Below are 14,263 nucleotides of genomic sequence, written 5' to 3' on the forward strand. Positions count from 1 at the left end.
AGTCTGAGGAAAGGAAAAATTAGGCTTAGAATATATATAGTTTTTTGTGCCCCATCGTACACCATTTTATACTTGTATTTCTCCTACCTATGGGAATATGATGATAATATTATGTTGGACTATGTTCAATGTCATATCAATCATTAGAACCATGGATATCTCTCTTTGGATGATCATACAGTCCATAAAAATATGATTTAAGATCATTTGATTTATAGATTTGTGGCTTATGGCTCAAAAATGAATTCTTCATGTTTTCGGTGGTATGATGAGATTAGTTAATTATATTATAGATGGTGTGTGGAGGAACATGCTTTATGCAAAATAATCTTTTAATTCAACTGCTTGCATTTGGATAATCATTCTTTTAATCTCAAGAGGCCAAACCCTTGATAGAGGTGAAGAAATTTGAATTTGGGTAGTAATTTAATAAAGATAGATTCTTTTGGATTGTGGAAAAGGATGGACATTCTCTTTTCTTGGATGATGTGTGGGGTTAACATAATCCTCTTTGAATGGAATTTTTTGATCTTCTTGAATCAAAATATAAACATTTTGAAGTTGGATATAAATATGTTTCCAATTTTCAGTATGTTGTCATACAAGAAGGTGTTATAATTTGGCAATGAAATAGAAGATATTTTGTCAAGCTAACAATTCCCTTATCTCATTAATTAATTATCTTATATTTTAACTTCCCAAAAAGTTTATTTAAAGAGACATTCAAATTTTCTTGTATGGGGTGTGAAAGTTTCTAGGATCTACATGGTGAAAACTAGTTATAAAACTAGATTATAGAAGATGAATTGAAGTTAATAACTCTAAGCTTTGGAAAAGAGGTTAGCATCCTAAATATTAGTCTAAGGTGAATAATTTCATGTAGCTCTTGATAAATTTATTAAATATAATAAGCTTTGAAAGTGTTGGATTGTTCATTTGAATAAACTTATTATATGTCTTCAAGATAAATATTTTCAATGACATCTTCTCTTAGGTTGTCCATTTGTCACTTTCAATCATTGGGAATTTTATAGAATAACTACAGGTCTATCCAATACATTATTATCAATCAACTACATGCTTCTTTGAAGCTCAAATCTGTTAATTTATTACACGATATTGGTCTTGGTATAATTAACTAGAATGTTTTGTGGAAACCTAATTGACAAATTTTCAATGATACTTCTAGGTATTTATGCCAAGTTTGTGGTATAATAATGGATGATACAAAAGAAACCTATTAAGTTTGGATTCAATATTATCAAGTGATTTATTGGTGGGAATTCATAGTTTTTATAAGACTTTATATTTTAGTGGATTCCCCTTTCGCTTCTTTCAACAATCCTCATGTTTCTTACTAAATAGGTTTATACTCTTCTAGGCTAAGTTAAGATTAATGTTATTGGAGCTTCAAAAGATGATCCTATAAATTCTAGTAGAGGATGTGTTCTTCATGACCAAATGGTAGTGTTAAGTTTTGGTTTTCTAGTAGTCCTATTTATTCCAATAACTTTATTGAGGCTACGATCATTCGCCAAGAATGTGTAGCAACTAAGCTAAATTGTTTTTCTCATATTATTTTGAAATATCTCTAAAATTTTGAATGATATGATTTCAAAAACATGTCTTCCTCTTGTTTCTAATAGTGGTAGCTAAATGAATCTAAGAAATACATCAACAACCTCATTCAAGATTTCAATGTTATTTGGTGGAGTTATATTAGAAGGGAAGGAAAATTAGGTTGTTTCTTTTTTGGCTAAATTAGCTTCAAATTGGAACAATATCAAGTTTGATACTAAAATTAATCAAGAGTTCCTTATATGGGATTAAAACAACACCTTTAGTGATTTTGTGAATACTAACTACAAGACCTCTCTAGATTCTTCATCCCTATTGGGGTTCTTATTATTGGAGTTTTGGCTCCTAGGGTATCTTTCCTACCAACTTTTTAATTCCTTTTGATTCTCTTTTTTTAGTGTAAATGTTATTCACAATATGAACAACATTCAAGGTCACAAAGGGGTTAATATCTTTTTTATGGGCTTTGGAGGGTTCATCCTCTTGTAGTGATTGTCTATCTTCAATCCATCTGATTTTTTAGGATATTTTAAAATTGACATGCTAGGATTTTTTAAGATGGACAAAATCACTTTGTAATTAATTATTATTTTAATATATAAATATTTTTTTTATATTAAAAAATAGTATTTAAAAAAATGAATTTATTTCTATATATTTCCATAAAAAGAAAGCCAATCAATATCCAAATGTATCTACCATTTGTTAGGAAAAAAGAAAAATGAGCATTCATTACTTTCTATTCATATATATATATATATATATATATGTATGTATGTATGTATGTATGTATGTATGTATGTATGTATGTATGTATGTATACATGTATACGTACATACATATAATGTATATATAATGTATGCATATATATACACATACACGTATGTATGTATATACATATATACACATACACATACATATACATATACATATACATATAAATATACATATATACATGTATATTGTTGAATATCTGGGCAACTGAGAGTAGGGGTGAATTAGTTGACAATAAAATTTTCTTTAAACTTTCATTCATAGATCCGAAACAACTAAAAAATTTAATAAACGGTAGATAAAGCATGAAAGCACGTGCACATAAAAAATCAGACATAGAGAACACCAGGATTTACGTAGAAAACCCAAGAAGGGAATAACCACAGAGAATGCTTATTCTCAATATAGAAACACCGGTTAAGGTGATTTTTACAAATGTTGGCTCATTTCCACGATTCTCACTATAGGCAGGCTCATTTCAAAGAAGGGCTCACTATCAGAGGGCTCAATGCCTAGAAGAGGCTCACTATCGAAGAAGAAAGGAAGAAGAAAGAGAATCCACCACTGAAACACAATCTCCATAGTCGAAAAAACTTCTGGTAACAATCTGCAACACAACTCTCACACATGAATTGGATTCTTTCAATCTTGCATATACTCAACACAAAAAAGCCACACTACAACAACTCCAGATCATACTCTACATATACTATCTCCCAAAAAACCTAATCCTCAATGTCGGCCAAGGCAAAGATCTAAAATAGGTCACCACTAAACATTCTGGTGGTGGGAAGGAATGAGAAGTGGACCAAATCACAACAAACCTCATCGCACACATCAACATGCTATGTACATTACCAATATTGGACCTAAATTATTATCCATACTCTATACAACTATCGTTAAACAACTTCATCATTCGAACCAAAAACCTCAACCAATCTAGACCTAAAAATAGCACTAAGTAGTATCATCAACACATCTTCCAAAAAGCCAAGATATCCACACATCTTTCCGAAAGTAAAGATATCCGAGAAACCTCCAAACGGTCAACAACATCTCATACAAGCACTGTTGCTCAACATGCCACCTACGGGTTGTTTGTGTTAAGGGCCAACACCCTTGTTTTGTTGCTTCTCTTAGTAAAACACAATATCATCTATTTTTTTTTTCTGTATCAACCTTGATACCATGATGTTATATGATAAAACGTATAAATTTTCCACTATCAATGAATGTGATTTTGCAAATATCTCACTTGGTCAAGATGTCACTGACATAATCTTGTAGAATGTTATGAATGAAATCATGGAGGATAGTTCATATAACATTGGCAAGTTGTGCCAAAATTATTTAAACCAAATAATATAATCACATGGTAGAATGTATCCCAAGGAGTTATGAAATTAATATTATATTGATCTAGAGGATTAACAATGATATCATTATAGATAGAAAAGACATCCATGAAAGAAATGAAATATGATGTGTTTTATAGTCTGAAATATGACCACCAAGTTTTGTGACAACAATGATATTAATGCTCTAAGGTTAATAGTTTATGAGACAAATTTACCCATGTCTTCAAATCTTCTGTATCTCAACCTTAACCATTAAAACTACATTGGGATGCTTTTGTTTGGAATTTTGATTTAATAGTTTGGGATTCAAGATAAGGTACTATGTTATGAACCATATCTATAAGAACAATACTAGGTATATCCTCATACATCTAGGAAAATAGATCTAGAAAAATATGCAAAAATAGAAAATGAGAAGAGTGATCTTGAGGAGAAATAAATTGTCTAATTTGAATAACCTTTTCAATATTTTTTTGATCCATGGGGACATTTATAAGTACATCACCTACAAAAAACATACTATAATCTTCAGAGGCACTTGAAAGTGATGTAGAATCATTAGATGCCAATAATAACTTCTCAAAGTGTGAATACCAGTTTAAATAATAAATATATGATCATATGATGATAGGAAGGCATATGAGTATAGGTGGTAGAAATGGTGATTATTGGTTCTATGGTAAAGTGGGTCATAGTAAAAAGAATTACTAGTCATACAAAAAGCCACATGAAAAATTAAAAGACAACAAAACCAACACTACATATAACAAAGATGAGGGCGTTCTAGTTTTATCGAAAAGTGACACTACTGTAGATTCATGGGTGTTAGATTTTGGTGCCTCTTTCCATACCACCCCATGTCGAAAAACCTTCAAAAACTACCAAGAAGGCCATCTTGGTGATAACAAAGCATGTGAAATAGTTAACAAAGGTGACATGATGTTACAACTACAAAATAGAAATAAGTGGCTTTTAAAATATGTAAGACATGTTCCCTAGTTGAAACAAAATCTGATATCCATGGAATAGCTTGGGGCTCAAGTGTGCAATGCCATTTTATCTTCAAACATATGGAAGGTGACAAAGGAGCCTTGGGTATTGAAAAAGGAAGAAAATTAGTTAATCTATATGTGCTAGAGAGTAATGTTGAAGTGGGAGCTACAATAGTGGTTGTGAACAACAATACAAGATTTGGCATAAAAGGCTCTAATACATGAGAAAAATGGGACTTGAAGTTATGCTCAAAAGGGATCAACTTCCTACTTTGAAGTACATCGATTTGGAGATGTGTGAGCATTACCTCTACAATGAACAAAGGTGGATCAACTAGTTCTTGAAAATTAGTCATAACAAGAAAAATACACTTTTGGAGCTTGTGCACCCGGCTGTATTCGACCCTATGGAGGTAACCTCTATTGGAGGAGCTAATTACTTCGATACTTTTCTCGATGATTGTACTAGAAAAGTATGGATTTATATGCTTAGTAGAAAGTTAGAAGTTTTCTCAAAATTTAAAACTTTTATTGCCATTGTTGAGAATTGAATTGGGCACAAAATAAAATGTTCATTTCACCCCTCAAGAAGATGGTGTAGCTAAGAGGTTGAATAGGATGATTCTTGAGAGAGCTTAGTGTATGCTCTCTAATGCTGAAAGGGTAAAGAATTTTATGTAGAGGCATGTAATACAACAATCTATTTGATCAATTGAGCACCCTCATCTCGATTAGATTTTGACATTCTAGAGGAAAGATGGCTAGAAAAAAAGAATTTCCTATAATTACCTATGAGTGTTTGGTTGGGAAGAATTCCCTCATGTCTCCAAATAAAAGCCAACAAAACTGGTTCCGAAATCCACATGATGTATATTTGTTGATTATGGTGAAGAACTTTATGGTTTCAGATTATGGTGTCTAGTTTCCAAACAAATAATTCATAGAAGAGATAGTTGTTTTTAATGAAAAAGATTTTCCAACTTTACAAATAGAAGAAAAGCTAGTAAAAGAATTTGTGGTCCTATTAGACATACAAATAATAATCTCCAAGAGCCACCAATTCGAGTAAATCTCTCATCATCTATACAAGGAGGAACCAATCATATTATTTCAAATCCCCATGTGATAAAGAGTTTATCCCCTACAACCTACAAAGCTTTCTCAAGATTCTAAGTCTATACACTCTACATGAATTCAGGGAGTATAAAAAATTTGAGTTTGTTTGCCATGATAGAGGAATGACCTCTTAATAACACACAGTCTACATCTATTTATTGTGAGTGTTTTTCCTCATTGCCTATGCATGATATTCACTCCACATGGGTCCCATTACCTTCTTCACTCCAATAGTCCTCAATATGTGAGGAAATTTCAGAGCAGCACACAAGGTCTGGGAATGGGTCTAGCTCCAATCCTCTAGCTTCTCCATCACCGATGGTTTATCCATCCTTTGATTAGTCAAAAGAAGCGTGTGGGGTCATGAAAATTCACATGTTTTTAGCAATAGTAGACAACTTCAAAACGTGGAACAAAGACACAATGTTAGACTGTAGAGGATATTAGATGGTCTGCAACGACCAAACTTAGCACAAGAATTTAATCAGACTCCCACATGACCCCAATCCTTGGTTGCAAGAAAATAAGAGAATTTCTAAATATTTATACTCAATAGAGGAGCGATGCTAGTAATTTAAATTTGCATAAGAGTCAATTTGGTCACTAGGTTTCTACCTAGCTAGAGTGTAGTTCAAAGGGGATAAATACTAGATTGTAGAGGTGTAATATTGATGATGCTAATATTAAGGCTAGGACTCTTGGGGAGAAAAAGTTGCAACCATTATAAGGTAATATGAAGAGCTAAGTTCCTAAGCTAAGAAGGTCCATCCAGTAGATAAGACCTCCCACACAATATAATAATTATGAGTTGTTACTATCTGATCACCTAAAGTCATTGTTACTAATCAAATAGAGCCAATTACTTTCAAAAATGCTTGTAATGATGTTAATCATTACAAATGGACTGAGACAATGCAAGAGGAAATTGTCTTGTTGATGGTAAACAACACTTAGGATTTGATGAAACTTCCACCCAATAGAAAAGGAAGGAGGCATGAAATGTTATCAGGCCAAACTATTTGTAAAAGGATATGATCAACAAAAGGGGATAGTTTTCAATGGAATTTTTTCACTAGTAGTGAAGATGATCAATCCAAGCAGTCTTGTGTTTGGTAGCTGCATGGGATCTTGAGATTGAACAACTTGATGTGAAGACTGCATTTCTAAATGGAGATATTGAGGAGGAATTGTATATGGAGGAGCCTGAATGTTTTAAAAAACCGGGGTAGAAGTATTTATATTGCAGGTTGAAGCAAAGTTTGTATGGGCTCAAGAGAGCATTGAGGTAGTGGTATCTCACGTTTGATAGCTCCATGACTAAGCATCACTTCACATGTTGTGAATCTAATCCATGTGTTTACTACAATAAATTTTCTAATGGTGAGTTTGTTCTACCATATCTTTATGTTGATGACATGGTAGTAACCAACACTAGCATGAGATTTGTTCATGAATTGAAGCAACACTTAGTTCAATGTTTTGTAATGAAGGACTTAGGAGAAATGAAGAGAATACATGGTATGACCATAATTTGGGATGGATAGAAGAAGGAAATATAGTTTTCACAAGAAAAATATATTAGCAAGATCTTGGATAGGTTTGCTATGACAAATGCGAAGGTTGTTAGCACCCCATTAGCTGATCATCTCCATTTATCTTCTACCATTTGTCCCACAATACAAGAAGAACAAACATAAATGAGAGTCATTCCATATTAATTTGTTGTTGGGAGTCTCATGTATGCAATGATTTGCACTCACCTGGAGATTGCCCAAGCAATGGGAGTACTGAGTAGATTTATGAGTAATCCAGGTAAATCACCTTGGCATGTAGTTAAGTAGATTCTACGCTATTTAAAATGTACTTCTGATTATGTTTTGTGTTTTGGTAGGACAAATTCTTTGTTGAAAGGTTTTTCTAATTTTGATATAGCAAGTGATTTAGATAAGATAAGATCAACTATAGGTTATGTATTTATATGTTTAAGGGCAACAATAAGTTGGGTTTTAAGATTGCAACAAGTTGCTGCACTTTCTACTACAGATGCATAATACATTGCTCTCACTAAAGGAGAAAAATAGATGATATGGTTGTAGTGTTTGTTTGATGAATTAAATTGCAAACAACATGGTTCAACTTTGTTTTTTGATAGCAATAGTGATATTCACTTGGAAATGAATGCTGCATTTCACAATCCTACCAAATATATTGAGGTGCAGTTTCATTTCATTTGAAGTATGATTGAAGAGGGCAAGTTGAAAATTGAAAAGATTGATACTAAGAGAAATCCAACCGACACATTGACAAATATCGTTTTGCAGGAGAAGTTTGAATTTTGCTAGGCTTCTCTCGACATAGTCAAGATGTGACATTAGGAGCAAAGCAGGGGAATGTCTTTGATATGTTGCAACACTCATTGGACTTCATGTGGGAGATTGTTGGATATATGAAGTCTAATGGTCATCATGGTTTCCTTCCAATTGTCTCTTGACCTTTCATATTCTAGATAAGACAATTACGTTTATTTATATGATACAAATTGTTGTTGTAGATTGTATTGTAAAACATAAATTAATTAAGAGTTTTTCCCCACTTCAAAAGTAGATGTAACCATTATGATGAACCACTATAAATATGAGATGTTATTTATCTATGATTGTTTGTTTCATGTTTATTTCCGATTCTGCATTTGCTTTTGTTTGCTCTTCATTATTAGCACATATATGTCCCTACACTAATCATCACCATTGTTGCTACCACAACATAAACTAATTCCCACATGCTCTTCATCGCCCTTGCTATCATCAATCTTCACAATCAATTAGTTCATCCGTGTAAGTACTGGAGAGAGGATTGGAGAATATATAGATGTAGGGAGATAGAAAAGAGAGATGTCACAAATACAGAAAAGGCAGTAGCTTAACTATGAAGATTCTACTTGAGTGAGTTTTCATTGACAATCATAATCACTTTTATAAAGAAGGGGAGAGTTGGTTTCAATATCTCAAATTGTGATGCCAGCTCACTTTCCTTTAATCATATTCTGAACAAAATGATCGCTATTTTACAAGGATACTTTAATCAAATAAAAATATAGTATACTAGTAATTCTATTTTTTTGATATGATAAGGAACATAATTTTTAAATCCCATAAGAAATTTTGCTGAGTTAAAAGATTAAAATAATATCCAAAAGATCCAAAGTTTAGAGGATGCAATCTTTGAGTTGGGAAATTTTATTACACTATACAACCTACCAATCAAAAAGGCTTGCATAATAAATTTAATTAATGGTGAGATTTATATTGTATTAATGTTGTTCTAGCCATGAATATCTTTGAAACCAATAATCTTGGAAATGTTTTCAACTCGTAGAATGATGATTTAATGTGTGTCATATATTCAGAAAGTTATTACTTAAGAAATTTAAGAAAGCATCTTAATCAATTGAAGGTAGTTTTGAGAATTTGAACAATCTAAATACCATGTCTTGATCTAGACATAAAGCACTGTAAAGACTGTTGTGGGTGTCATGAATATGAGGTCAATGATTAAAAAGAGAGTGAAATAAAATGAAAATAAAGACAAATCAGTTGCTTTAAGGAAAGGTAAAGTGACTCCTATTTCTATGGAATGAAAGGCAACTTTGGCGAAGACGGTGGACCACTAAGACTCTCTCTACTAGAGTCCTTTTGCATTTTATTTTATTTTTTTGGCTATTTTTTGTATGGGTGGATGTTTATTTTATGATATTATGCTGTCTTTAGTTTATACTTCATATATAATCTCTAAGTAGTATTTGTTAGTTTTGATTTTTTTTGGCTTGTTTGTCAAGCCTATCTGGTTGTTTTTTATTTGCTATGAACTTATTTGTAAGGGTTGCGGGCCCTTTCCTATTTATATTAATAAAAAAAAATTAAAAGATCTATTAATATATCTTTTTCCCCTCATTGACATATAGTTTTTAAGTTCCCACTCATTTGAACTGTTGAGTTTCTAAAATTCACCTTCCTACTATTTCAAATTCTAAATTTTCTAAATTATTGGACAAAAAACAATAGAGACTTAAGCCTTAAAATCTTCCTTTGACCTAAAGATTTCTTCTTTAGAATAAGAGCATAATAGTTTTTATATGAATATCACAAAAACTTTCTTACAATAAATTAATGTCTATAATAACATTAACATCAAAATTCACTTGTACGAATGCTCAACTTTTAAACTACCTTATATAATCTATTTGATATTATATCTTATACTCTCATTTTCATAGACATTCCTATGAGGAAGTTATACCCAAACTCATTTTGATATCATATTGAAATAATAAAAATGGAAAGTACAAATAAAAAAGAATCAAGTACAAATATTTCACACTTTTTTCATAAATATTTATTTTTAAATAGATTCAATAATTCCTAGTAAACACTTTTAACTTTAAAATCACTAATCTTTTCTATTTTTAATTTATTGATCTATAACTGAAATACTTTTAGTAAACTTATACATGAACCATGTTTACTCAATTATTGAAAAAACACCTATCATATATTAAGTGTTAGAGTAGAATATGTTTTATTTATTATTTAAAAAGTAATTATCTTATAAATTTTTACATAGAACATTAAACCATTTTTGAGTGCTTGAGTTGACTGTAACTCAAATCAAACACCTTGTTTTATTTATGTACACGAATTTCATAATAAAATTGGTTGACTTGCATGCATCTTTATGTTGTGTATTTGATTTTTATTGTTTTGTTTTCCTCTACTCTTTCATTAAATATTATTATATATCCAATGTCATTTTGATATCATATTATATTAACATTAAATATAACAACAATAAAATTACGAGCAAATACTTTAAATATTTATAAATTAAACTCAATAATTAAATATTAGTAATCCATTTAACTTGAAATATAGTGAACTCATTTATTTTTTTCATTAACTTATACATGAATTATATTCATTCAACATCCGTGAATAATAGCCATTGGAAGTAGACTGAAATCCATACATTTGTGATCTTTTAAGTCATAATCTGAAATCCATACATTTTCTATTGCCGGGCACCTACGAAATTGTTATTGCAAATATATAAAATATCTTACATTTTCTCCGTTAAATGGTTATAAAACCTCAGCTTTTAATAAATTTATCCAGCAAAATAACAGTAGTCATATATTTCATTTTCAATAACAGTTGAAACAGTTTTTGGCTTTCCTTTTCAATAGATATCCTCAATGGAGGGAAATCAATGGAAAAACATCTCATTGAGAAGAAGAGTGACAATGAAGGATAACCTTGAAACACAATGCAAATAATGCTAGATAATTTTTGCATGCTAGATAATTTAGGGGAATTCTCTTGCACTTTGAAAACTTGTTTATAATGACTAACAAGGCTTGGCATGTATCAATATGCTCTTTTGAGTGATTACTGGCATGTATAATTTATTTGATATCTTGAGAGGTGGTATGAGCATGATGAGATTGAAATAACTTATTAGAAGCTTTGTTTCCCAATCAAGCCAAAGCAATTGAGCTTTAATTTGGGCACCTCCAATTGAATTATAATCAACATTTTATTTTTTATTGTAGAGCTAAGTGACTTGAAGTGCAAAAATAGAGAAAAGAGGTTGGCCTCAAATTCCATGATGGCTTTATAGAGATCCAAGGTGGTGACTTCATTTGCATGATTATGAACCCTAGCTAGCTAGAGGCCATAAATGTGAAGGAAGTAGAATGTGCATTGGATAGCTCCATTACAACAATCTATCCAACCTTTCTATAGAAATAAAAACTTTTTATTTTAAATAAAATATCACAACTATTTACCATGTGTGTGTCATTTAGGAAAAAAGGCGTTCATTTAAACAAGTATTTTTGTCATAATGAAAAAATATTATTCTTATGCGCACAACTATTGGAGAAACACCATATATGCACTATAGTAATATATATTAATAGTTTTTCCTATCAAAAAAAATAAATTTGAGAACACTTATTACCTTGTATTTATAATTTTATCATGAAATGTGAAGGATTATAAAAAAGATTTAGTTTTCAACTATTGTTCCATTTGTGTTGGATATAAAGGTTTGGGATGACAAGCTTAATGGCTACCAAAAGGCATTGTGATCATTTAGGTTGCATATAAGTTATATTTGAAATAATAATATGATATTGTGCTAACAACAAATGATATTTTTTGTTCAACTACTATGGATACCATGATTAAGTTTTGGTTGAATCTTTAAGAAAGTAACTTTTAGGACACTTCTCATTAGATGTGCTAATATGACAAGTTATGTGATGAATCATATCTCCAAACCTTAGTTATGGATAGAAAAGAGGCTAGTTCATAATTAAAATAAATAACAAAGTCAGTCTACATAATTATTGACCCCTATCCTTGAATCTTAAGGTTCAACAACAGATTGATGCAGGTCAACATACATGAATGAATCAACAAAGAGATATTAAGAAGAAATTGAGCTGTAAATTTTTTTTATTTTTTTTGTAAAATATATATAATCTCTATTTTATATAAAACATGAGCACTTGAAACTCGAGCACTTGTAAAATGCTTATGGATGTAGTAAAATGAGTCATCCTATACCTGGTGAATGCCTTGTGGTTTGGGAATATGAAAATAATTGTGAGGGGTAGGGGAGAGGTATCTATAGTGGAGGGGCTTCCAATGCTTGTTATAGTAGGTGGACAAAATGAGACCTGTAGTGGTGCACTAAAATTTTTATTTCAATACTTATCTTGAAAAATATTTACTCTTAATTTTAAAAGGCAACCAATTCTTTGATGCCACATCAATACACCACTAAACATTACTTTTGGAACAACTATTGATCTTACCTTTTATTGGGACTATTTTAGACACCTCAAACAAAAAAAAAATTCCTTATGTTATATAGAATTGACTATATGAATTTAAAAACAAAATTTTAAGTAGAAAACTTGATAAAATACTAAATCAAATGTAATTTGAAATATCTACAAATGATTTTGAAAAATGTAAAGTTAACCTGAACTACTATAGATTCCTTTTCCCTGAAAAGAAAATTATAATCAACTTTTTTTTTTCAAACAGAAAATAAGGAAATGAATATGTAGTTCTCCCATTTTGGAAAGAATTTTAGAATATTCAAGCTGTCACAGGGGATGGAGTCGTGAAGCCAAGATTTTGCGAGTAGAAATGAAATCACCGCTAGTTTGTTTTTCTGTAGTATTCGTTTTGATTTAACCAACACATTCTCAGTTTAAAACACACACTAATAAATAGTTGTTCTTAAAAAACTAACATAATTTTGGATGACCCTTAAGACACACTCACATTTTGCTCTAAAATCATCATCATCAATCTAGCACAAACACAATTGGCCAAAATAACTTAAGGTGTAGATTCTTGCAATAGATAATTGGAAGGAGCCCACACCGTTTATACAAAAGCTATATGCGCATAAGCAGAAGACTAAGCAATGGTATTCTTTATTACCCATCGCCGATGAAGCGCTATATTCACATTTCATAGTATCCCCAATGCTTATTGAGGTCTCCTACAACTATAGATACTAAACTTTACTACAATACAAAGCTGGCAGCCCACCCATGAGCAGATCTCAATGGACCCTGTAAATAAAAAAAACCAGTTAGCCATGATGAACTTGAAGTTGGCCAAGCAAAAAGAGCTAAAAAAAAGAAGGGATGGAGAAATTACGTGCTGCAATCAAGCGAGGGTGTCAAGGCAAAGCCGAGATTAACTCCACAGAGACCGGGCAACTTGCTGGCCTTATCAAAGTAACTGCTGTAGGAAGACGCCACCGACTTTATGCAGTTGCACACGGCTTGCCTGTCGTCTGTAGTTTTGGCGGCGGTGTTGAGAGTTTTAATGCCATTACAGCATCCCTTCGTGGGCTTGGCGGAGCTTCCTGAAACGTAGGAAAGACAAGGAATTAAATCAGACACCACCGTTGAGCATGATATTGCGCCATCCGCCTTGCTGCTCATTCCCACCACCACCATGCCAATTATAGCCGCCACAAAGTAAACTGATTTCCATTTGTAACTTCCCTCCATTGCCATTGCCATGCTTAAGATATTCTTAGAGCTTAGAGGAGATTTTCTTGCATGTATCAGTGGGTATCTAAGATTATATATAGAAGCTGAGAAGAATCTATTAGTGGGTTTGATCACACCAAAGAAAAGTTGTGAGATTTTTTTGGTTTTGTTTTTTAACATAGGTGGCGTTTAAGGAATGAGATGTTACTTTTTAATTGAATGCTTGACCATTGCAGGAGTGGAGCGACCATTTTAACTGTGGGGAAAGCAAGATTGTCTGCAGACAGATTCTTGTCCGTTGATTGATCGCAAGTTGGAAAGGTTCCCTATCATGGGGTCGTTGAATGGGATCCATATGGTTT

The 14,263-nt window shown here is 31.7% G+C and overlaps 1 protein-coding gene across 1 annotated transcript; it reads right to left on the bottom strand.

Moving 5' to 3' along the window:
• Nucleotides 1-13,229: 13,229 nt before the first annotated feature.
• LOC131072552 (non-specific lipid-transfer protein-like) lies at nucleotides 13,230-13,979 on the bottom strand. The gene is made up of 2 exons (XM_058008724.2): nucleotides 13,561-13,979; nucleotides 13,230-13,472 (listed from the first exon to the last, which is right to left on the bottom strand). The coding sequence occupies exons 1-2, from the start codon at nucleotides 13,929-13,931 to the stop codon at nucleotides 13,463-13,465; spliced, it is 381 nt and encodes a 126-aa protein (XP_057864707.2). The 5' UTR covers nucleotides 13,932-13,979; the 3' UTR covers nucleotides 13,230-13,462.
• Between the last annotated feature and the right edge of the window lie 284 nt (nucleotides 13,980-14,263).

Source organism: Cryptomeria japonica, chromosome 10, assembly GCF_030272615.1.
Source record: "Cryptomeria japonica chromosome 10, Sugi_1.0, whole genome shotgun sequence".
Taxonomy (NCBI): domain Eukaryota; kingdom Viridiplantae; phylum Streptophyta; class Pinopsida; order Cupressales; family Cupressaceae; genus Cryptomeria; species Cryptomeria japonica.